The sequence below is a fragment of the Takifugu flavidus genome, chromosome 15 (genome assembly GCF_003711565.1).
Source record: "Takifugu flavidus isolate HTHZ2018 chromosome 15, ASM371156v2, whole genome shotgun sequence".
Lineage (NCBI taxonomy): Eukaryota > Metazoa > Chordata > Actinopteri > Tetraodontiformes > Tetraodontidae > Takifugu > Takifugu flavidus.
Window position 1 is genome coordinate 5,460,702 of NC_079534.1, and position 26,055 is coordinate 5,486,756.

Below are 26,055 nucleotides of genomic sequence, written 5' to 3' on the forward strand. Positions count from 1 at the left end.
AAAGAGCAATGATGTTAAGACAAAACAAGGTTGGTGGTAGAACTATTGATGCATGAATGAGACACCAGAGAACCAGTCATTTCCTGTAGCTCCATTAGCTTCCACGGAGGCACCAACGTGAAGACTTCATGATGAAGATGAGCCTGTCCTCACTTCTTCAGCTTTTTTTCTGGCAATAAGAAAAGAATTCATGTGTTGTTTCCTCAGGTTGTGAGTTCTTCTGGGGCACCACAGGGCTGAAATCTCGGTCCTCACATTTTCACCATTCTTTGACATGAATCATCTCATCAGACATCTAAAATCTCTCCTGTTGAGATGGAAAAACTCCCAAAACTTGGAGAGTCCAGCTGCTACAAGAAGCTGCTGCCAGTGTGCTGACCTGCAGCAACAGGGAAAAGGCAGATGAGAGAGGAGCTGGAGAGACTGAGGGAGGAGCTCACTTGTAACTGAGCTGGAGAGGAGAGAAGAAGGGCAACATTGAGCAGAGCTGGATCCAGCACAGAGCAGACAGGTTCCTTTAGTTCACCATGCTGCCTCTGCTCTACGCTGCTCTCTGTCTGATGTTGCTCAGCGTTCTAACAGGTATGGATGATTAGTCAGCAGCAACTGTCGCTCTGCTCGTTCCTCTTGGCACCATGGGAACGGATCAAACTCTTCCTGTAGGTGTCAGTGGAGAACAACTGACTGCAGTCCAGACAGAAGTGCTCAGTTTCAAAGACGCCGCTCTGAGGTCCACAAACACCGACGCTGTCTACCAGAAGGCCATGAGCAGCCTCTAGTTCCTCAGGAGACTCAGGTCCTTCAGTGTTTGCAGCAGGATGCTCCACATGTTCTACCAGCCTGTCATGGCTAGCACCATCTTCTGTGCTGTAGTGTGCTGGGGAGCAGGCTAAGCTAAGGATGCTAACAGACTCAACAAACTCATTAAAAAGGCAGGTCTGTTGTTGGCTGTAGACTTGCAAACATGGACGAGGTGGTGAGGGACAGGATGGTGTTGAAACTGTGGACAATCATGGACAATCCCCCCCCCCTCCATAACACAGTGGACAAACTGAGGAGCAGCTCCAGCAGCAGACTCCTGCAGCCTCGCTGCTCTAAGGAACGCTACAGGAAGTCCTTCCTGCCGTCCACCATCAGACTGTATAACTCATCCTAACCCAGCCAATAACAACAACTGTTTAAGGTTTATGTTGTCATTTTATTTCTATTTTATTCGATACTTATATATATATGCCTATAATATGTATATATTATATTATATATATGCTAATAATATATGCTGTATATATGCTCATAATGCTATAACATTCTAATCTTATTTGTATTTTATTTATTCTATTTCTATACTTTGTAAATACAAAACCGAGACTACAGTTATATTCATCCATGTTAGGCTGCTACAATTCAATTTCCCTACGGGGATGAAAAAAGTACATCTTGAATCTTGAATCTTGAATCTTGAATCTTGAATCTTGACTCTGTCCTACAAATACTCCAATCAAGCATCTGGCCCTGATCATTTCTTCTGGTATCACCAATATCCAGGAGAAGCACCAGAGTTCCTCCTGTATATCTCAGGAAGTAACCTTATCACATGGTCAGAGGCTCTCAGATCACAGCCAAAGTTCTCCTCCAACGAGTCCAGAGACCGAGTGGATCTGCAGGTGTCCTCTGCTGCAGTTCCAGATTCTGCTGTGTACGACTGTGCTGTGAGGCCCAGAGTGACAGGAAACCCACAACCTGTCTACAACAACACAGCACCCAGCTCCTGGAAGCCTTCGTCACACCAGAGGGCCACATGACCCAGGAGGAGGTGTGCTCCTCTGTGTCTAACCATGGTGAGAGCAGAAAGAGCTGCCAGAAGAGAACAAGGCCACCACCGAATGTTGAACACCAGACAGTTTCTCCTGCTGCTTTGGAGCTTCTTGCAGAGATGGAACCTTGGCTGTGGATTCTTCTGGCTGCTCTTTGCTTTGGTAGGTACCAGACAACCACACGCTGCCACTGCCTCACATTAGAGGCCAGAACTGTGTGCGTCAGATGTGGAAACTCTTTGAGCCACTCAGTGGATCATCTTGAGTGATTCCTGCATGTTCTTCTTCATCAGAGTGTAGAGGAGAAGACAAAGTGATGCAGCCACCAGAAGATGTTGTTGCTGCTGAAGGAGACACTGTTACACTGGACTGTACTTTTCAGACCACCAACCCATCCCCGACTTTGTTCTGGTACAAACAGGATGGGACCAGCAGACCCCAGTTCATCCTGAGCAGGGTCAAAGGTGATAAGGGGAAAACAGAAGATGAGTTTAAGGAGAGATTTTCCTCCACACTGAACCCCACCATGAAATCAGCTCCTCTGAAGATCCAGGAGCTTCAGCTGTCAGACTCTGCAGTGTACTACTGTGCTCTGAGGCCCACAGTGACAGGAAGCAGCAGAAGTGCGCACTAAAACCTCCACAGTAAGGCCACACTGAGCAGCGGCCGCTAGAGGGCGACACACAGCGTCTCTTCCTGTCAGGAGATGTGATGACAAAGTTTTCTTCATCTTGAGACCTGATGAGAGACTCTTTTATAGTAGAGGGCCACATGACCCAGGAGGAGGTGTGCTCCTCTGTGTCTAACCATGCTGAGAGCAGAAAGAGCTGCCAGAAGAGAACAAGGCCACCACCGAATGTTGAACATCAGACAGTTTCTCCTCTGCTTTGGAGCTTCTTGCAGAGATGGAACCTTGGCTGTGGATTCTTCTGGCTGCTCTTTGCTTTGGTAGGTACCAGACAACCACACGCTGCCACTGCCTCACATTAGAGGCCAGAACTGTGTGTGTCAGATGTGGAAACTCTTTGAGCCACCCAGTGAATCATCTTGAGTGATTCCTGCATGTTCTTTTTCATCAGAGTGTAGAGGAGAAGACAAAGTGATGCAGCCACCAGAAGATGTTGTTGCTGCTGAAGGAGACACTGTTACACTGGACTGTACTTTTCAGACCACCTACACATCCCCGTATTTGTTCTGGTACAAACAGGAAAACAACAAATTTCCTAAATTGCTTCTTCAGGCCAAGCAGAAAGCTTCAGATCCACAGAGAATTTCTGCTTTAATCAATAAGATGTCAGCTCCTCTGAAGATCCAGGAGCTTCAGCTGTCAGACTCTGCAGTGTACTACTGTGTGCTCTGAGGCCCACAGTGACAGGAAGCAGCAGAAGTGCGCACTAAAACCTCCACAGTAAGGCCACACTGAGCAGCGGCCGCTAGAGGGCGACACACAGCGTCTCTTCCTGTCAGGAGATGTGATGGCAAAGTTTTCTTCATCTTTGAAAATGATGAGAGAAATCAAACCTGGAGCACAGATGAAGAGGCCTCCAAGACAGGAAGAGGAACCATGTTGTTTCTCTTTCATTATAAATATTTTATGGCTTTTTTCACGCAAAGTATAAAAACCAAGTTAATGCAGTAAAGAAATTATATTGTCTCCATTGTGGTGAAGAAGAGGAGTGAAAACAATCCCCAATATTGACAAAGATGAACAACTAAAATCAGAGAAGAAAGCAATGATGTTAAGACAAAACAAGGTTGGTGGTAGAACTATTGATGCATGAATGACACCAGAGAACCAGTCATTTCCTGTAGCTCCATTAGCTTCCACGGAGGCACCAACGTGAAGACTTCATGATGAAGATGAGTTCCTCACTTCTTCAGCTCTTTTTCTGGCAATAAGAAAAGAATTCATGTGTTGTTTCCTCAGGTTGTGAGTTCTTCTGGGGCACCACAGGGCTGAAATCTCGGTCCTCACATTTTCACCATTCTTTGACATGAATCATCTCATCACAGACATCTAAAATCTCTCCTGTTGAGATGGAAAAACTCCCAAAACTTGGAGAGTCCAGCTGCTACAAGAAGCTGCTACCAGTGTGCTGACCTGCAGCAACTCTAAGATCACGGCCAAAGTTCTCCTCCAACGAGTCCAGAGACCGAGTGGATCTGCAGGTGTCCTCTGCTGCAGTTCCAGATTCTGCTGTGTACAACTGTGCTGTGAGGCCCAGAGTGACAGGAAACCCACAACCTGTCTACAACAACACAGCACCCAGCTCCTGGAAGCCTTCGTCACACCAGAGGGCCACATGACCCAGGAGGAGGTGTGCTCCTCTGTGTCTAACCATGGTGAGAGCAGAAATTCTCCAGTAATTAGCGGCCAACTGTTTCCTCCTCAGCCACAGTGGCATCCCCCCCCCTGCCTCTACCTGGAGTGGGCAGACAGGTGAGGTTTTGACGCCCCCAGACACAGTGGAAGTGCTTGTGCCTGGATCATATGCAGCACAGTTCATGCTGACTTTGCTGCTGATCCATAAACCCATCGTCTATTCAAGATGTGATCAAAGCCACATAAACAGAAATCCTTGATATGAAATCAGCTCCTCATTGCTGTCCCACAAGACATCTCATTATATTCAACTTCACATTTCTCCACTACCTGATTGATCTGTTCCGTCCAGTTCAGCCTCTGACCAAAGTCAACACCAAGGAAGTGGAAGTTCTCCACGCTCTCTAACACACTCCCATACAGCCTCAGATTGCTCTCTGCTGCCCTCTTTCTGTAAAAAACATCACCTTTGTCTTTTCAGATGAAAACCTAAAGCCTGAAGAGTTGTGTTTACCTTGTTATTATGTGTTCTACCATATGTTCCTGTTCTCTTAGAAGTAGTTTAGAAGTTAGGCATGGTAGAATCATTAGCAAGTGTAAATAAAGATCAGTGACCCTCCCTTGACAGGATTGTTGTTTAGACACTTGTAATCGCAGGAACCAGTCAGGCTGAAGGGGTTAAACATACATCGTAAAACGGGACAGCATGGTGGTGTTGATAAGCTTGTCTGCAGGAAGAATGTGAACTTTGACCTGGCCATCTGGGAAGACAACGGAGAACAAGGACTGTACCAACATCCAATGGGACTGGAAGAAGAGGACGAGGTCATCCAAGCAGAAGAACTGGATTGGACTGTATGAGCATCGATAATTTGCATCTGTGTTTTCTAAAAACTGGGCCAAGGGATAGTCAGGTTGTCGGACTTCATGCCCTGGCAATTGACTCTGTTATTGTAGGGTTAGGAACTGGCCCGGAGCTCTGTAATATTTGTATCTTGAATTGGTTCTATTGCTAAATACATTTTGAAATTGGCATTTTTCTTCTTGAGGTCTTCATTCAAGAACACGCAGATGAGCAGTGACACATGAGAAGTATTGCGATCCAACAAGCCCCATTTAATTCCCCATCTTTCAACGTTACCTATTCCCTCCTGCATCCTCTTTGCAATTTACTGGTAGGTCCTTCCTCTTTTCCTAAGGGCTCCATCATCTGCACACAGAGACCTCCCCAGACCTTCTGGAATATCTGAGAATATATCCTTTATTATTCAAAAATTAGTTGGACCGACCACACTCCCCTGTGGTGGACCATTTTCAACGATGTATTGTCTTGATAATTCTGCTCCTATCCTCACCTGGATGCACCCATCACTTAAAAAAATCCCTTAGCCAGTTAAATATATTCCCCGCTATCACCATGAACTGCAATGTTACCAGCAGCCCCTCCCTCCACATCATGTCAAACACTTTCTCCACATCAAAGAAAACTGCAACTACAATCTCTTCATTGACTTGAGCTTCTGCTTATTCCTTTTGGTGATTGAACCTGTCGACTTCCAGGGCTGTTTGACATCCAGGACCTGTAGGCATCCAGGACCTGTAGGCATCCAGGACCGGTACTCCTCCAAGACCCATAGGCCTCCAGGATCCATAGACCTCCAGGACCTGTCGACCTCCAGGACTCGTAGGCCTCCAGGACCTGTAGGCATGCAGGACCGGTACTCCTCCAAGACCCATAGGCCTCCAGGACCTGTAGAACACCGTCTCCCTCACCCCCAGGTAGAGGGAACCCTCATCTGGCACCAGAGCTGTGAGATGCAAACAGACCTTCTGAATCAGATCAGGAAAGGGATTTCATCTGTGTTTGGTTGTGACGTTTTGATGCTCCTGTGCTGGTAACTCTCAGGTAGTCCTTGTTTTTACAGTCGAGGTCTCCATCTAGAGACAGTAGAAATAATGAGTGAGTTGGAGGATGTGAAGCTGTCAGTAGAAGCTTGTGATGGAGCTCAGTTCCTCTGGTCAGGCTCCTCCTTCTCAAACCCGTCTGAGGTCTGAAGAAGACTACACGGAGACATCACAGAGCTCTTCATTGTGGCTGGAGCTCACCGTTCCTCACATGACTCCTCTGTTCGTCTCACTGTGGATGGCAACTCTGTGGGCTGGTATGAACACAACTCTGTCTGTCACACCAGAGGGATGTGAGTACGATTCCCTGAGAGCACCTTCATGCTGTCTGTTTTCCAGAGTGCAGAACCCAAAAAGACACTGTGCTGCAACCAAAAGCAGAGGAGATGGCAGCAGAAGACCAGACAGTCACACTGGACTGTAACTACACCAGCACAGTCACAGACGTCAACATCTTCTGGTACAAACAGGATGGGACCAGCAGACCCCAGTTCATCCTGAGCAGGTTCACCTTCGGTAAGGGGAAAACAGAAGATGAGTTTAAGGAGAGATTTTCCTCCACACTGAACCCCACCATGAAATCAGCTCCTCTGAAGATCCAGGAGCTTCAGCTGTCAGACTCTGCAGTGTACTACTGTGCTCTGAGGCCCACAGTGACAGGAAGCAGCAGAAGTGCGCACTAAAACCTCCACAGTAAGGCCACACTGAGCAGCGGCCGCTAGAGGGCGACACACAGCGTCTCTTCCTGTCAAGAGATGTGATGACAAAGTTGAGAACTGATGAGAGACTCTTTTACACTAGAGGGCCACATGACCCAGGAGGAGGTGTGCTCCTCTGTGTCTAACCATGCTGAGAGCAGAAAGAGCTGCCAGAAGAGAACAAGGCCACCACCGAATGTTGAACATCAGACAGTTTCTCCTGCTGCTTTGGAGCTTCTTGCAGAGATGGAACCTTGGCTGTGGATTCTTCTGGCTGCTCTTTGCTTTGGTAGGTACCAGACAACCACACGCTGCCACTGCCTCACATTAGAGGCCAGAACTGTGTGTGTCAGATGTGGAACTCTTTGAGCCACTCAGTGAATCATCTTGAGTGATTCCTGCATGTTCTTCTTCATCAGAGTGTAGAGGAGAAGACAAAGTGATGCAGCCACCAGAAGATGTTGTTGCTGCTGAAGGAGACACTGTTACACTGGACTGTACTTTTCAGACCTCCGACACATACTCGACTTTGTTCTGGTACAAACAGGAAAACAACAACTTTCCTAAATTGCTTCTTCGGGCCAAGCAGAAACCTTCAGATCCACAGAGAATTTCTGCTTTAATCATTAAGACGTCAGCTCCTCTGAAGATCCAGGAGCTTCAGCTGTCAGACTCTGCAGTGTACTACTGTGCTCTGAGGCCCACAGTGACAGGAAGCAGCAGAAGTGCGCACTAAAACCTCCACAGTAAGGCCACACTGAGCAGCGGCCGCTAGAGGGCGACACACAGCGTCTCTTCCTGTCAGGAGATGTGATGACAAAGTTTTCTTCATCTTTGAAAATGATGAGAGAAATCAAACCTGGAGCACAGATGAAGAGGCCTCCAAGACAGGAAGAGGAACTATGTTGTTTCTCTTTCATTATAAGTATTTTATGGCTTTTTTCACGCAAATAATAAAAACCAAGTTAATGCAGTAAAGAAATTATATTGTCTCCAATTGTGGTGAAGAAGAGGAGTGAAAACAATCCCCAATATTGACAAAGATGAACAACTAAAATCAGAGAAGAAAGAGCAATGATGTTAAGACAAAACAAGGTTGGTGGTAGAACTATTGATGCATGAATGAGACACCAGAGAACCAGTCATTTCCTGTAGCTCCATTAGCTTCCACGGAGGCACCAACGTGAAGACTTCATGATGAAGATGAGCCTGTCCTCACTTCTTCAGCTTTTTTTCTGGCAATAAGAAAAGAATTCATGTGTTGTTTCCTCAGGCTGTGAGTTCTTCTGGGGCACCACAGGGCTGAAATCTCGGTCCTCACATTTTCACCATCCTTGACATGAATCATCTCATCACAGACATCTAAAATCTCTCCTGTTGAGATGGAAAAACTCCCAAAACTTGGAGAGTCCAGCTGCTACAAGAAGCTGCTGCCAGTGTGCTGACCTGCAGCAACTCTAAGATCACGGCCAAGTTCTCCTCCAACGAGTCCAGAGACCGAGTGGATCTGCAGGTGTCCTCTGCTGCAGTTCCAGATTCTGCTGTGTACGACTGTGCTGTGAGGCCCAGAGTGACAGGAAACCCACAACTGTCTACAACAACACAGCACCCAGCTCCTGGAAGCCTTCGTCACACCAGAGGGCCCATGACCCAGGAGGAGGTTTGTGCTCCTCTGTGTCTAACCATGCTGAGAGCAGAAAGAGCTGCCAGAAGAGACAAGGCCACCACCGAACGTTGAACATCATACAGTTTCTCCTGCTGCTTTGGAGCTTCTTGCGAGATGGAACCTTGGCTGTGGATTCTTCTGGCTGCTCTTTGCTTTGTAGGTACCAGACAACCACACGCTGCCACTGCTCACATTAGAGGCCAGAACTGTGTGCGTCAGATGTGGAAACTCTTTGAGCCACTCAGTGGATCATCTTGAGTGATTCCTGCATGTTCTTCTTCATCAGAGTGTGAGGAGAAGACAAGTGATGCAGCCACCAGAAGATGTTGTTGCTGCTGAAGGAGACACTGTTACACTGGACTGTACTTTTCAGACCTCCGACACAAACCCGTATTTGTTCTGGTACAAAAGGATGGGACTAAACAGGATGAAGGAGGACAGACCCATCAGTCATCCTGAGCAGGTTCACCTTTGGTCAGGGGAAAACAGAAGATGAGTTTAAGGAGAGATTTCCCTCCCACACTGAACCCCACCATGAAATCAGCTCCTCTGAAGATCCAGGAGCTTCAGCTGTCAGACTCTGCAGTGTACTACTGTGCTCTGAGGCCCACAGTGACAGAAGCAGCAGAAGTGCGCACTAAACCTCCACAGTAAGGCCACCTGAGCAGCGGCCGCTAGAGGGCGACACACAGCGTCTCTTCCTGTCAGGAGATGTGTGGCAAAGTTTCTTCATCTTTAAAAATGATGAGAGAAATCAAACCTGGAGCAAAGATGAAGAGGCCTCCAAGACAGGAAGAGGAACTATGTTGTTTCTCTTTCATTATAAATGTTTAATGGCTTTTTTCACGCAAATAATAAAAACCAAGTTAATGCAGTAAAGAAATTATATTGTCTCCAATTGTGGTGAGGAAGAGTAGTGACAACAATCCCCAATATTGACAAAGAAAACAACTAAAATCAGAGAAGAAAGAGCAATGATGTTAAGACAAAACAAGGTTGGTGGTAGAACTATTGATGCATGAATGAGACACCAGAGAACCAGTCATTTCCTGTAGCTCCATTAGCTTCCACGGAGGCACCAACGTGAAGACTTCATGATGAAGATGAGCCTGTCCTCACTTCTTCAGCTTTTTTTTCTGGCAATAAGAAAATAATTCATGTGTTGTTTCCTCAGGTTGTGAGTTCTTCTGGGGCACCACAGGGCTGAAATCTCGGTCCTCACATTTTCACCATTCTTTGACATGAATCATCTCATCAGACATCTAAAATCTCTCCTGTTGAGATGGAAAAACTCCCAAACTTGGAGAGTCCAGCTGCTACAAGAAGCTGCTGCCAGTGTGCTGACCTGCAGCAACAGGGAAAAGGCAGATGAGAGAGGAGCTGGAGAGACTGAGGGAGGAGCTCACTTGTAACTGAGCTGGAGAGGAGAGAAGAAGGGCAACATTGAGCAGAGCTGGATCCAGCACAGAGCAGACAGGTTCCTTTAGTTCACCATGCTGCCTCTGCTCTACGCTGCTCTCTGTCTGATGTTGCTCAGCGTTCTAACAGGTATGGATGATTAGTCAGCAGCAACTGTCGCTCTGCTCGTTCTCTTGGCACCATGGGAACGGATCAAACTCTTCCTGTAGGTGTCAGTGGAGAACAACTGACTGCAGTCCAGACAGAAGTGCTCAGTTTCAAAGACGCCGCTCTGAGGTCCACAAACACCGACGCTGTCTACAAGAAGGCCATGAGCAGCCTCTAGTTCCTCAGGAGACTCAGGTCCTTCAGTGTCTGCAGCAGGATGCTCCACATGTTCTACCAGCCTGTCATGGCTAGCACCATCTTCTGTGCTGTAGTGTGCTGGGGAGCAGGCTAAGCTAAGGAGGCTAACAGACTCAACAAACTCATTAAAAAGGCAGGTCTGTTGTTGGCTGTAGACTTGATAACGTGGACGAGGTGGTGAGGGACAGGATGGTGTTGAAACTGTGGACAATCATGGACAGTCCCCCCCCCCTCCATAACACAGTGGACAAACTGAGGAGCAGCTCCAGCAGCAGACTCCTGCAGCCTCGCTGCTCTAAGGAACGCTACAGGAAGTCCTTCCTGCCGTCCACCATCAGACTGTATAACTCATCCTAACCCAGCCAATAACAACAACTGTTTAAGGTTTATGTTGTCATTTTAATTCTATTTTATTCGATACTTATATATGCCCTAATATGTTATATTATATTATATATATGCTTATAATATATGCTGTATATATGCTCATAATGCTATAACATTCTAATCTTATTTGTATTTTATTTATTCTATTTCTATACTTTGCAAATACAAAACCGAGACTACAGTTATATTCATCCATGTTAGGCTGCTACAATTCAATTTCCTACGGGGATGAAAAAGTACATCTTGAATCTTGAATCTTGAATCTTGACTCTGTCCTACAAATACTCCAATCAAGCATCTGGCCCTGATCATTTCTTCTGGTATCACCAATATCCAGGAGAAGCACCAGAGTTCCTCCTGTATATCTCAGGAAGTAACCTTATCACATGGTCAGAGGCTCTAAGATCACGGCCAAAGTTCTCCTCCAACGAGTCCAGAGACCGAGTGGATCTGCAGGTGTCCTCTGCTGCAGTTCCAGATTCTGCTGTGTACGACTGTGCTGTGAGGCCCAGAGTGACAGGAAACCCACACCTGTCTACAACAACACAGCACCCAGCTCCTGGAAGCCTTCGTCACACCAGAGGGCCACATGACCCAGGAGGAGGTGTGCTCCTCTGTGTCTAACCATGTTGAGAGCAGAAAGAGCTGCCAGAAGAGAACAAGGCCACCACCGAATGTTGAACACCAGACAGTTTCTCCTGCTGCTTTGGAGCTTCTTGCAGAGATGGAACCTTGGCTGTGGATTCTTCTGGCTGCTCTTTGCTTTGGTAGGTGTTTTGTCCAGATTGCTCCGTATATCGGTGGCTCTTCCAACATACCGTCAGACGGACATCATGTCTTCTGTGTTTTCCAGAAACAACATGGGGGCAGAAAATTTCCCCTGTTCCAGGGATGAAAAATGGAATCAGCAGCAGAGAAGGAGAAGATGTAACGCTCAGATGTAACTATGAGACTTCAAGTTCTGGTGTTTATCTGTACTGGTACAAACACCAGTCTGACTATGAGGCACCCCAGTTTATTCTCTGGAAAGGAGCAAGAAGCTACACAGGCCAGGAAAACATCCCTGATAAGAGATACAGATGCAACACAGGGCAACAAGAAAGTGAACTGACCATTACAGATGTGACGCTGGCAGACTCGGCTGTGTACTACTGCGCTCTGAGGGCCACGGAGACACAAAGAGACGAAGACGCTGTACAAAAACCTGACAAGAGCTATCTGACCGATCACAGACAAGTTCACTGTTCCTTATCAGACACTGGTTACAGGTGCTGATCACATGATCAGCCAACAATTCCACATCAGCGAGCAGCCACCTGAACCGTGCTTCAGACCCACAATCCACCACCACCACGCTGGTTTGGTGGGACCTGAACCCTCACGCAGGTTCCGCTCACATTTTAGACATCTGAAAGCACTAAAAGGACCATAAATAAAATTCTTTCAGTTTGATCCAAAAATATTTCAGTCTTTTATGCCGTTATAAAGCTGCTTCACATTTGTCAACTTTCAGCTGTGTGTTTTCAGATGGATTTTGGATCTACAAGGAAAATGGTGGTTTGGGTGAATCTTGAGAGTGTGAAACTCTCCAGGGCAGTTTGTGTGTATTTCTTATTGGACGGTGGTGACAGAGTTGAAGGGGGGCGTCAACAATGCCATGACAACCACCTGTCTTCCAACATTTCCTCACCACATCTGCCCGGGTTCCTGCAGAGACAGAGACCTGCTGGTCTCTGGTGGCTCATGGGAGATCATCAACCAGAGAGTAGTCCAACAGCATAACAGTGATTCCTTATGGTGCACAGGTGGAACAGAGGTCATCCAGAGGTCAGAGGTTCCTTGGCACTGACAGAAGATCTGCATCTGTAAGAACAAGTGCCATAAAATAGTTGGGAGGGTGTTGGTGGGTTGGCAGTTGGTTGTTGTGTTTGCAGATGATTCAAAGCCAAGTTGTTCTGGGTATGATGTGAAACAGGGATTGAATCCAGGGCAAAGAGACGTGATGGCGTTCAAAACATGGTTTGATCTCAATAAGTTATCGCTCAATAAAAATAACGTTTCTGGGCTTTGGTGGTGTTTGGAAAATTGTCACGTTAAGCTGAACCTGAATGAAGTTGAAATTGAGCAAGTTTAAGACAGAAAGTTTCTAGTTTCTAGGAAAGGTTATTGATCGTAAAATGAGTTGGAAGCCACAACTAGAAAGCACCGAACGGAAACGATGAATAAAAATGATTTCTTTTTAATGGAGGAACAAATGTTGAACACGGATGTGTCTGACTTTTGGGTGTCAAATTATGGGACGATTTAGTGATGAGTTGGAAGTGTCTCTTTCTCTGGTAATGTTTAATAAAACTTGAAAAATGTAAAGAGAAATATTTTGACTCAGATTTGATTTGATTGAAAGATCCGCATTATTAGATTCATTTGAAAAAACACAAAACAATAATTGTATTATTCTGTATTTAGGATTCCATTAAATTTAGTTTAGTTTCCTTTCATTTTCTCCGGCCCATCCGGATCCGCGTTGCGGGGGCAGCAGCTTCAGGAGGGTGCCCAGACAGCCTCTCCCCGGCCACTTCCATCAGCTCCTCCGGGGGAACCCCCAGCCGCCCCAAGCCAGGCGAGAGATGTAATCTCTCCACTTAGTCCTGGGCCGGCCACGAGGCCGCCTCCCAGTGGGACATGTCCGGAACACCTCTAAAGGGAGGCGTCCGGAAGGCATCCTAGCCAGATGCCCGAGCTGACCCCAACTGACTCCTCTCGATGTGGAGAAGCAGCGGTTCTACTCTGAGCTCCTCCCGGATGTCCGAGCTTCTCACCCTATCTCTTAGGCTGAGCCCGGCCTCCCTGGGGAGGAAACTCATTTCAGCCGCTTGTATCCGCAATCTCGTCAGAACCCGTTCCCCGACCCGAAGGCGCAGGGAAGCAACCCTTTCGCTCGACCGCGAGAACCCCAACGTCGAACTAGAGAGTCTGGGGGCAAGGAAAAAGCCCACCCACGCTCTCCGTCTCTCACCCTGAGCAACTCAAGCGTAGAAGAGTGTCCAACCCCCCTCAAGGACTTGGGTTCCTGAGTCGACGCTATGTGTGGAGGTGAGACCGTCCATATCTAGTCGGTAGCGCTCAACCTCCCCCACAAGCTCCAGCTCTTTCCACGCCAGAGGGGTGACGTTCCATGTTCCAAAAGCCAATTTCCATCACCGAGGATCGGACCGCCAAGGCCTCCGCCTTGGTCTGCCGCCCAGTCCATACTGCACCGGACCCTTCATGCTCGTCCTGCGGTTGGTGGGTCCACTGGAGACAGGAGTATCCACGTAGCTGGTTCGGACTGGGCCCAGCCGGGCCCCATGGACGTAGGCCTGGCCACCAGGCGCTCGCCATTGAGCCCCAGCCCCAGGCCTGGCTCCAGGGTGGGGCCCCGGTAACCCTCCGGGCCAGGTACGCTGCTTCCCTTTTGGATGTACCATGATGAGTCTTATGAACCATTTTTGTCTGACCCTTCACCTAGGACCAATCTGCCTTGGGAGACCCTACCAGGGGCAAACTGCCCCGGACAGCATAGCTCCCAGGCTCATTAGGGTATGCAAACTCCTCCACCACGATAAGGCGATGGTTCACAGAGGAGTCCTTTAAATTCACTTTTTTTTTAAAAAAATGTAAAGAAAAATAATCAATCACCTTCTGCTCATTCCTTTTAGTTATTGAACCTGTACACCTGCAGGACTCTTTGACCTCCGAGACCTGAAGACCTCCAGGACCTGTAGAACTCCAGGACCTGTACTCCTCCAGCATCCGTAGGCCTCCAGGACCCGTAGACTTCCAGGATAAGTAGACCTCCAGGACCTGTACTCCTCCAGGACCCTTAGGCCTCCAGGATATGTAGACCTCCAGGACTTGTACTCCTCCAGGACCTGTACTCCTCCAGGACCAATAGGCCTCCAGGACCTGTGGACCTCCAGGACCTGTAGACATCCAGGACCGGTACTCCTCCAAGACACGTAGGCCTCCAGGACCTGTAGACCACAGTTTCCCTAACCCCCAGGGAGAGGGATCCCTCATCTGGTGCTTCATGTTCTACTCACATGTGTTAACAGGTGTTGGTTAGGAACCTCTGGACGATGGTACCTACACTCAGTGAATAACTGGGAGTGACTCAACAGCCACTCTTCTGATTGTTGCACGTTAAGGCTGCACACGTGCACTCCAGAAACAGTCCTCTGGTCATATTTATCTCAGGTTTGTTCTTAGAATTATTCTATTTCTTAATCCATGCAAAGCACACACCAAAGCCCAAGACAGAGTTCTTGTGTGTGCAACCTTACCTGGCAATGAAGTTGGTTCTGGTTGTGATTCTGGTTCAATGGCAGCACATGAGCAAGGCTAAAGGCTGAAGCTCAGGCGTGCAGCAGATGTGCCGTGTCCACAAATGAAGCTTCCTTCATTCACATGTTGGCCGAGGCCCTCCTGCCTTCTCACCCTCAGAACATCTCTGTCCTGAAGCTTGGCAAGGACACACTGTGGTGCAGGCAGTCCGAGGGCAGCCACGCGTCTTCAAAACACACCACACTGGTCACTGTTGCTGCCGTTGGGGCCTCCAGGCCTCCTGTTGATGATCTGTGGGACAGGTTTCTTCCATCTACTCCCCCTTGCTCCACTTGTAGTCCTCAATGCTCTGGTTCTACAGCTGTGCTTCTTCCTGCTGAGCTCCTCTGTTCTGAAGAGCGCCACCAGCTGCTTCCTCACAGGCACCAGAGCTGTGAGATGCAAACAGACCTTCTGAATCAGATCAGGAAAGGGATTTCATCTGTGTTTCGTTGTGACGTTTTGATGCTCCTGTGCTGGTAACTCTCAGGTAGTCCTTGTTTTTACAGTCGAGGTCTCCATCTAGAGACAGTAGAAATAATGAGTGAGTTGGAGGATGTGAAGCTGTCAGTAGAAGCTTGTGATGGAGCTCAGTTCCTCTGGTCAGGCTCCTCCTTCTCAAACCCGTCTGAGGTCTGAAGAAGACTACACGGAGACATCACAGAGCTCTTCATTGTGGCTGGAGCTCACCGTTCCTCAACATGACTCCTCTGTTCGTCTCACTGTGGATGGCAACTCTGTGGGCTGGTATGAACACAACTCTGTCTGTCCCACCAGAGGGATGTGAGTACGATTCCCTGAGAGCACCTTCATGCTGTCTGTTTTCCAGAGTGCAGAACCCAAAAAGACACTGTGCTGCAACCAAAAGCAGAGGAGATGGCAGCAGAAGACCAGACAGTCACACTGGACTGTCACTACACCAGCACAGCCACAGAGGTCAACATCTTCTGGTACAAACAGGATGGGACCAGCAGACCCCAGTTCATCCTGAGCAGGTTCACCATCGGTAAGGGGAAAACAGAAGATGAGTTTAAGGAGAGATTTTCCTCCACACTGAACCCCACCATGAAATCAGCTCCTCTGAAGATCCAGGAGCTTCAGCTGTCAGACTCTGCAGTGTACTACTGTGCTCTGAGGCCCACAGTGACAGGAAGCAGCAGAAGTGCGCACTAAAGCCTCCACAGTAAGGCCACACTGAGCAGCGGCCGCTAGAGGGCGACACACAGCGTCTCTTCCTGTCAGGAGACGTGATGAACAAAGTTTTCTTCATCTTTAAAAATGATGAGAGAAATCAAACCTGGAGCAAAGATGAAGAGGCCTCCAAGACAGGAAGAGGAACTATGTTGTTTCTCTTTCATTATAAATATTTTATGGCTTTTTTCACGCAAAGTATAAAAACCAAGTTAATGCAGTAAAGAAATTATATTGTCTCCAATTGTGGTGAAGAAGAGGAGTGAAAACAATCCCCAATATTGACAAAGATGAACAACTAAAATCAGAGAAGAAAGAGCAATGATGTTAAGACAAAACAAGGTTGGTGGTAGAACTATTGATGCATGAATGAGACACCAGAGAACCAGTCATTTCCTGTAGCTCCATTAGCTTCCACAGAGGCACCAACGTGAAGACTTCATGATGAAGATGAGTCGTCCTCACTTCTTCAGCTCTTTTTCTGGCAATAAGAAAAGAATTCATGTGTTGTTTCCTCAGGCTTGTGAGTTCTTCTGGGGCACCACAGGGCTGAAATCTCGGTCCTCACATTTTCACCCTTCTTTGACATGAATCATCTCATCAGACATCTAAAATCTCTCCTGTTGAGATGGAAAAACTCCCAAAACCTGGAGAGTCCAGCTGCTACAAGAAGCTGCTGCCCAGTGTGCTGACCTGCAGCAACTCTAAGATCACGGCCAAAGTTCTCCTCCAACGAGTCCAGAGACCGAGTGGATCTGCAGGTGTCCTCTGCTGCAGTTCCAGATTCTGCTGTGTACGACTGTGCTGTGAGGCCCAGAGTGACAGGAAACCCACAACCTGTCTACAACAACACAGCACCCAGCTCCTGGAAGCCTTCGTCACACCAGAGGGCCACATGACCCAGGAGGAGGTGTGCTCCTCTGTGTCTAACCATGCTGAGAGCAGAAAGAGCTGCCAGAAGAGAACAAGGCCACCACCGAATGCTGAACATCAGACAGTTTCTCCTCGCTGCTTTGGAGCTTCTTGCAGAGATGGAACCTTGGCTGTGGATTCTTCTGGCTGCTCTTTGCTTTGGTAGGTGTTTTGTCCAGATTGCTCCGTATATCGGTGGCTCTTCCAACATACCGTCAGACGGACATCATGTCTTCTGTGTTTTCCAGAAACAACATGGGGGCAGAAAATTTCCCCTGTTCCAGGGATGAAAAATGGAATCAGCAGCAGAGAAGGAGAAGATGTAACGCTCAGATGTAACTATGAGACTTCATATTCTGATGTTTATCTGTACTGGTACAAACACCAGTCTGACTATGAGGCACCCCAGTTTATTCTCTGGAAAGGAGCAAGAAGCAAAACAGGCCAGGAAAACATCCCTGATAAGAGATACAGATGCAACACAGGGCAACAAGAAAGTGAACTGACCATTACAGATGTGACGCTGGCAGACTCGGCTGTGTACTACTGCGCTCTGAGGGCCACGGAGACACAAAGAGACGAAGACGCTGTACAAAAACCTGACAAGAGCTATCTGACCGATCACAGACAAGTTCACTGTTCCTTATCAGACACTGGTTACAGGTGCTGATCACATGATCAGCCAACAATTCCACATCAGCGAGCAGCCACCTGAACCGTGCTTCAGACCCACAATCCACCACCACCACGCTGGTTTGGTGGGACCTGAACCCTCACGCAGGTTCCGCTCACATTTTAGACATCTGAAAGCACTAAAAGGACCATAAATAAAATTCTTTCAGTTTGATCCAAAAATATTTCAGTCTTTTATGCCGTTATAAAGCTGCTTCACATTTGTCAACTTTCAGCTGTGTGTTTTCAGATGGATTTTGGATCTACAAGGAAAATGGTGGTTTGGGTGAATCTTGAGAGTGTGAAACTCTCCAGGGCAGTTTGTGTGTATTTCTTATTGGATGGTGGTGACAGAGTTGAAGGGGGGCGTCAACAATGCCATGACAACCACCTGTCTTCCAACATTTCCTCACCACATCTGCCCGGGTTCCTGCAGAGACAGAGACCTGCTGGTCTCTGGTGGCTCATGGGAGATCATCAAGCAGAGAGTAGTCCAACAGCATAACAGTGATTCCTTATGGTGCACAGGTGGAACAGAGGTCATCCAGAGGTCAGAGGTTCCTTGGCACTGACAGAAGATCTGCATCTGTAAGAACAAGTGCCATAAAATAGGTTGGGAGGGTGTTGGTGGGTTGGCAGTTGGTTGTTGTGTTTGCAGATGATTCAAAGCCAAGTTGTTCTGGGTATGATGTGAAACAGGGATTGAATCCAGGGCAAAGAGACGTGATGGCGTTCAAAACATGGTTTGATCTCAATAAGTTATCGCTAAGTTTAAGACAGAAAGTTTCTAGTTTCTAGGAAAGGTTATTGATCGTAAAATGAGTTGGAAGCCACAACTAGAAAGCACCGAACGTAATAATGATGAAAAAAATGATTTATTTTGTGTAATGGAGGAACAAATGTTGAACACGGATGTGTCTGACTTTTGGGTGTCAAATTATGGGACGATTTAGTGATGAGTTGGAAGTGTCTCTTTCTCTGGTAATGTTGAATAAAACTTTAAAAATGTAAAGAGAAATATTTTGACTGAGATTTGATTTGATTGAAAGATCCGAATTATTAGATTCATTTGAAAAAAACAAAATTGTATCATTCTGTATTATTGATTCCATTAAATTTTGTTTCGTTTCGTTTTCTGCCACTTATCCAGATCCAGATCGCGGGGGCAGCAGCTTCAGGAGGGTGCCCAGACAGCCCTCTCCCCGGCCACTTCCATCAGCTCCTCCGGGGAACCCCCAGCCGCTCCGAAGCCAGGTGAGAGTGTAATCTCTCCACTTAGTCCTGGGCCGGCCACGAGGCCGCCTCCCAGTGAGACATGTCCGGAACACCTCTAAAGGGAGGCGTCCGGAAGGCATCCTAGCCAGATGCCTGAGCTGACCCCAACTGACTCCTCTCAATGTGGAGAAGCAGCGGTTCTACTCCGAGCCCCTCCGGATGTCCGAGCTTCTCACCCTATCTCTAAGGCTGAGCCCGGCCTCCCTGGGGAGGAAACTCATTTCAGCCGCTTGTATCCGCGATCTCGTTCTTTCGGTCATCACCCAACGTTGATGGCCATAGGTGAGGACTGGAACGTAGATCGACTGGTAAATCGAGAGCTTTGCCTTCCGGCTCAGCTCCTTCTTCACCATGACAGATCAGTTAAGCGCCCAGCGTCCGTCCTAGATCCTCCAAAAAGGGCGGGTACTCTGAACTATTGTTTGGTGCATACGCACAAACAACAGTCAGAACCTGTTCCCCGATCCGAAGGCGCAGGGAAGCAACCCTTTCGCTCAACTGCGAGAACCCCAACGTCAAACTAGAGAGTCTGGGGGCAAGGAAAAAGCCCACCCCCGCTCTCCATCTCTCACCCTGAGCAACTCAAGCGTAGAAGAGTGTCCAACCCCCCTCAAGACTTGGGTTCCTGAGCCAACACTATGTGTGGAGGTGAGACCGACCATATCTAGTCAGTAGCGCTCAACCTCCCCCACAAGCTCCAGCTCTTTCCAAGCCAGAGAGGTGATGTTCCATGTTTCAAAAGCCAATTTCCATAACCGAGGATCGGACCGCCAAGGCCTCCGCCTTGGTCTACCGCCCAATCCACACTGCACCGGACCCTTCATGCTTGTCCTGCGGGTGGTGGGTCCACTGGAGACAGGAGTATCCACGTAGGTAGCTCAGGCTGGGCCCGGCCGGGCCCCATGGACGTAGAACTGACCACCAAGCGCTCGCCATCGAGCCCCAGCCCCAGTCCTGGCTCCGGGTCAGGGCCCCGGTAACCCTCCGAGCCGGGTACGCGGCTTCCCTTTTGGATGTACCATGATGGGTCTTATGAACCATTCTTTGTCTGACCCTTCACCTAGGACCAATCTGCCTTGGGAGACCCTACCAGGGGCAAGCCGCCCTGGACAGCATAGCTCCCAGGCTCATTAGGGTACGCAAACTCCTCCACCACGATAAGGTGATGGTTCACGGAGGAATCCATTAAATTCACTTTTTTTTAAAAACGTAAAGAAAAAATAATCAATCAGCTTCTGCTCATTCCTTTTAGTTATTGAACCTGTACACCTGCAGGACTCTTTGACCTCCGAGACCTGAAGACCTCCAGGACCTGTAGACCTCCAGGACCTGAAGAACTCCAGGACCTTTACTCAACCAGGATCCGTAGGCCTCCAGGACCCGTAGCCATCCAGGACCAGTGCTCCTCCAAGACACGTAGGCCTCCAGGACCTGTAGGCTTACAGGACATGTAGACCCCCAGGACCTGTACTCCTCCAGGACCCATAGGCCTCCAGGACCTGGAGACCTCCAGGACCTGTAGACCTCCTGGACTTGTACTCCTCCAGGACCCATAGGCCTCCAGGACCCGTAGACCTCCAGGACCTGTAGCCATCCAGGACCGGTACTCCTCCAGTCCCGTTAGGCCTCCAGGATATTTAGACCTCCAGGACTTGTACTCCTCCAGGATCCATAGGCCTCCAGGACCTGTAGACCTCCAGGACTTGTACTCCTCCAGGACCCATAGGCCTCCAGGACCTGTAGACCTCCAGGACCTGTAGACCTCCTGGACTTGTACTCCCCAGGACCCATAGGCCTCCAGGACCCATAGGCCTCCAGGATCCGTAGGCCTCCAGGACCTGTAGACCACCGTCTCCCTAACCCCCAGGTAGAGGGAACCCTCATCTGGCACCACAGCTGTGAGATGCAAACAGACCTTCTGAATCAGATCAGGAAAGGGATTTCATCTGTGTTTGGTTGTGACGTTTTGATGCTCCTGTGCTGGTAACTCTCAGGTAGTCCTTGTTTTTACAGTCGAGGTCTCCATCTAGAGACAGTAGAAATAATGAGTGAGTTGGAGGATGTGAAGCTGTCAGTAGAAGCTTGTGATGGAGCTCAGTTCCTCTGGTCAGGCTCCTCCTTCTCAAACCCGTCTGAGGTCTGAAGAAGACTACACGGAGACATCACAGAGCTCTTCATTGTGGCTGGAGCTCACCGTTCCTCAACATGACTCCTCTGTTCGTCTCACTGTGGATGGCAACTCTGTGGGCTGGTATGAACACAACTCTGTCTGTCACACCAGAGGGATGTGAGTACGATTCCCTGAGAGCACCTTCATGCTGTCTGTTTTCCAGAGTGCAGAACCCAAAAGACACTGTGCTGCAACCAAAAGCAGAGGAGATGGCAGCAGAAGACCAGACAGTCACACTGGACTGTCACTACACCAGCACAGCCACAGACGTCTACATCTTCTGGTACAAACAGGATGGGACCAGCAGACCCCAGTTTATCCTGAGCAGGTTCAAAGGTGATAAGGGGAAAACAGAAGATGAGTTTAAGGAGAGATTTTCCTCCACACTGAACCCCACCATGAAATCAGCTCCTCTGAAGATCCAGGAGCTTCAGCTGTCAGACTCTGCAGTGTACTACTGTGCTCTGAGGCCCACAGTGACAGGAAGCAGCAGAAGTGCACACTAAAACCTCCACAGTAAGGCCACACTGAGCAGCGGCCGCTAGAGGGCGACACACAGCGTCTCTCTTCCTGTCAGGAGATGTGATGACAAAGTTTTCTTCATCTTGAGAACTGATGAGAGACTCTTTTACACTAGAGGGCCACATGACCCAGGAGGAGGTGTGCTCCTCTGTGTCTAACCATGCTGAGAGCAGAAAGAGCTGCCAGAAGAGAACAAGGCCACCACCGAATGTTGAACATCAGACAGTTTCTCCTGCTGCTTTGGAGCTTCTTGCAGAGATGGAACCTTGGCTGTGGATTCTTCTGGCTGCTCTTTGCTTTGGTAGGTACCAGACAACCACACGCTGCCACTGCCTCACATTAGAGGCCAGAACTGTGTGTGTCAGATGTGGAAACTCTTTGAGCCACTCAGTGGATCATCTTGAGTGATTCCTGCATGTTCTTCTTCATCAGAGTGTCGAGGAGAAGACAAAGTGATGCAGCCACCAGAAGATGTTGTTGCTGCTGAAGGAGACACTGTTACACTGGACTGTACTTTTCAGACTCCGACACAAACCCGAACTTGTTCTGGTACAAACAGGATGGGACCAGCAGACCCCAGTTCATCCTGAGCAGGTTCAAAGGTGATGAGGGGAAAACAGAAGATGAGTTTAAGGAGAGATTTTCCTCCACACTGAACCCCACCATGAAATCAGTTCCTCTGAAGATCCAGGAGCTTCAGCTGTCAGACTCTGCAGTGTACTACTGTGCTCTGAGGCCCACAGTGACAGGAAGCAGCAGAAGTGCGCACTAAAACCTCCACAGTAAGGCCACACTGAGCAGCGGCCGCTAGAGGGCGACACACAGCGTCTCTTCCTGTCAGGAGATGTGATGACAAAGTTTTCTTCATCTTTAAAAATGATGAGAGAAATCAAACCTGGAGCAAAGATGAAGAGGCCTCCAAGACAGGAAGAGGAACTATGTTGATTCTCTTTCATTATAAATGTTTAATGGCTTTTTTCACGCAAAGTATAAAAACCAAGTTAATGCAGTAAAGAAATTATATTGTCTCCAATTGTGGTGAAGAAGAGGAGTGAAAACAATCCCCAATATTGACAAAGATGAACAACTAAAATCAGAGAAGAAAGAGCAATGATGTTAAGACAAAAAAGGTTGGTGATAGAACTATTGATGCATGAATGAGACACCAGAGAACCAGTCATTTCCTGTAGCTCCATTAGCTTCCACGGAGGCACCAACGTGAAGACTTCATGATGAAGATGAGTCGTCCTCACTTCTTCAGCTTTTTTTCTGGCAATAAGAAAAGAATTCATGTGTTGTTTCCTCAGGTTGTGAGTTCTTCTGGGGCACCACAGGGCTGAAATCTCGGTCCTCACATTTTCACCATTCTTTGACATGAATCATCTCATCACAGACATCTAAAATCTCTCCTGTTGAGATGGAAAAACTCCCAAAACTTGAAAGTCCAGCTCCTACAAGAAGCTGCTGCCAGTGTGCTGACCTGCAGCAACTCTAAGATCACGGCCAAAGTTCTCCTCCAACGAGTCCAGAGACCGAGTGGATCTGCAGTGTCCTCTGCTGCAGTTCAGATTCTGCTGTGTACGACTGTGCTGTGAGGCCCAGAGTGACAGGAAACCCACAACCTGTCTACAACAACACAGCACCCAGCTCCTGGAAGCCTTCGTCACACTAGAGGGCCACATGACCCAGGAGGAGGTGTGCTCCTCTGTGTCTAACCATGCTGAGAGCAGAAATTCTCCAGTAATTAGCGGCCAACTGTTTCCTCCTCAGCCACAGTGGCATCCCCCCCCCCCCTGCCTCTAGCTGGAGTGGGCAGACAGGTGAGGTTTTGACTGCCCCTAGACGTTAATGTTGAACACGGATGTGTCTGACTTTTGAGTGTCAAATTATGGGACGACTTAGTGATGAGTTGGAAGTGTCTCTTTCTCTGGTAATGTTTAATAAAACTTTAAAAATGTAAAGAGAACGATGATGACTCAGATTTGATTTGATTGAAAGATCTGAATTCTTAGATTCATTTGAAAAAACACAAAACAATAATTGTATTATTCTGTATTATGGATTCCATTAAATTTAGTTTAGTTTCCTTTCATTTTCTCCGGATTATCCGGATCCGCGTTGCGGGGGCAGCAGCTTCAGGAGGGTGCCCAGACAGCCCTCTCCCCGGCCACTTCCATCAGCTCTTCTGGGGGAACCCCCAACCGCTCCCAAGCCAGGTGAGAGATGTAATCTCTCCACTTAGTCCTGGGCCGGCCACGAGGCCGCCTCCCAGTGGGACATGTCTGAAACACCTCTAAAGGGAGGCGTCCGGAAGGCATCCTAGCCAGATGCCCGAGCTGACCCCAACTGACTCCTCTCAATGTGGAGAAGCAGCGGTTCTACTCCGAGCCCCTCCCGGATGTCCGAGCTTCTCACCCTATCTCTTATTCTGAGCCCGGCCTCCCTGGGGAGGAAACTCATTTCAGCCGCTTGTATCCGCAATCTCGTCAGAACCCGTTCCCCGACCCGAAGGCGCAGGGAAGCAACCCTTTCGCTCGACCGCGAGAACCCCAACGTCGAACTAGAGAGTCTGGGGGCAAGGAAAAAGGCCACCCCCACTCTCCATCTCTCACCCTGAGCAACTCAAGCGTAGAAAAGTGTCCAACCCCCCTCAAGGACTTGGGTTCCTGAGTCGACGCTATGCGTGGAGGTGAGGCCGACCATATCTAGTCAGTAGCGCTCAACCTCCCCCACAAGCTCCAGCTCTTTCCACGCCAGAGGGGTGACGTTCCATGTTCCAAAAGCCAATTTCCATCACCGAGGATCGGACCGCCAAGGCCTCCGCCTTGGTCTGCCGCCCAGTCCACACTGCACCAGACCCTTCATGCTCGTCCTGCGGTTGGTGGGTCCACTGGAGACAGGAGTATCCACGTAGGTGGTTCGGACTGGGCCCAGCCGGGCCCCATGGACGTAGGCCTGGCCACCAGGCGCTCGCCATTGAGCCCCAGCCCCAGGCCTGGCTCCAGGGTGGGGCCCCGGTAACCCTCCGGGCGGGTACACTGCTTCCCTTTTGGATGTACCATGATGGGTCTGATGAACCATTTTTTATCTGACCCTTCACCTAGGACCAATCTGCCTTGGGAGACCCTACCAGGGGCAAACTGCCCCGGACAGCATAGCTCCCAGGCTCATTAGGGTACGCAAACTCCTCCACCATGATAAGGTGATGGTTCACAGAGGAGTCCTTTAAATTCACTTTTTAAAAAACACATAAAGAAAAAATAATAAATCAGCTTCTGCTCATTCTTTTTAGTTATTGAACCTGTACACCTGCAGGACTCTTTGACCTCCGAGACCTGAACACCTCCAGGACCTGTAGAACTCCAGGACCTGTACTCCTCCAGGACCTGTACACCTCCAGGACCCGTAGGCCTCCAGGACCTGTAGACCTCCAGGACCTGCAGACCTCCTGGACTTGTACTCCTCCAGGACCCATAGGCCTCCAGGACCCATAGGCCTCCAGGACCTGTGGACCTCCAGGACCTGTAGACATCCAGGACCGGTACTCCTCCAAGACACGTAGGCCTCCAGGACCTGTAGACCACGGTTTCCCTAACCCCCAGGGAGAGGGATCCCTCATCTGGTGCTTCATGTTCTACTCACATGTGTAAACAGGCGTTGGTTAGGAGCCTCTGGACGATGGTACCTACAGTCAGTGAATAACTGGGAGTGACTCAACAGCCACTCTTCTGATTGTTGCACATTAAGGCTGCACACGTGCACTCCAGAAACAGTCCTCTGGTCATATTTATCTCAGGTTTGTTCTTAGAATTATTCTATTTCTTAATCCATGCAAAGCACCCAAAAGCCCAAGACAGAGTTCTTGTGTGTGCAACCTTACCTGGCAATGAAGTTGGTTCTGGTTGTGATTCTGGTTCAATGGCAGCACATGAGCAAGGCTAAAGGCTGAAGCTCAGGCGTGCAGCAGATGTGCCGTGTCCACAAATGAAGCTTCTTCATTCACATGTTGGCCGAGGCCCTCCTGCCTTCTCACCCTCAGAACATCTCTGTCCTGAAGCTTGGCAAGGACACACTGTGGTGCAGGCAGTCCGAGGGCAGCCACGCGTCTTCAAAACACACCACACTGGTCACTGTTGCTGCCGTTGGGGCCTCCTGTTGATGATCTGTGGGACAGGTTTCTTCCATCTACTCCCCCTTGCTCCACTTGTAGTCCTCAATGCTCTGGTTCTACAGCTCTGCTTCTTCCTGCTGAGCTCCTCTGTTCTGAAGAGCGCCACCAGCTGCTTCCTCACAGGCACCAGAGCTGTGAGATGCAAACAGACCTTCTGAATCAGATCAGGAAAGGGATTTCATCTGTGTTTGGTTGTGACGTTTTGATGCTCCTGTGCTGGTAA

General features: G+C 48.7%; 1 long non-coding RNA gene, 1 pseudogene and 1 gene segment (V, D, J or C); all 3 read left to right on the top strand.

Annotated features, from left to right (window-relative positions):
• The first annotated feature begins 9,691 nt into the window (after positions 1-9,691).
• LOC130538688 (uncharacterized) lies at positions 9,692-11,066 on the top strand. Its single transcript, XR_008953951.1, has 3 exons — positions 9,692-9,954; positions 10,035-10,554; positions 10,895-11,066. It is a non-coding gene; the product is annotated as an uncharacterized LOC130538688 (long non-coding RNA).
• A 3,831-nt stretch (positions 11,067-14,897) lies between these two features.
• LOC130539258 (T cell receptor alpha variable 38-2/delta variable 8-like) lies at positions 14,898-16,171 on the top strand. The segment is given in 2 exon segments: positions 14,898-15,666; positions 15,749-16,171. Coding segments are annotated over 2 exon segments (390 nt in total).
• Positions 16,172-20,819: 4,648 nt separating this feature from the next.
• LOC130539259 (T cell receptor alpha variable 38-2/delta variable 8-like) lies at positions 20,820-21,627 on the top strand (annotated as a pseudogene).
• The last annotated feature ends 4,428 nt before the right edge of the window (positions 21,628-26,055 follow it).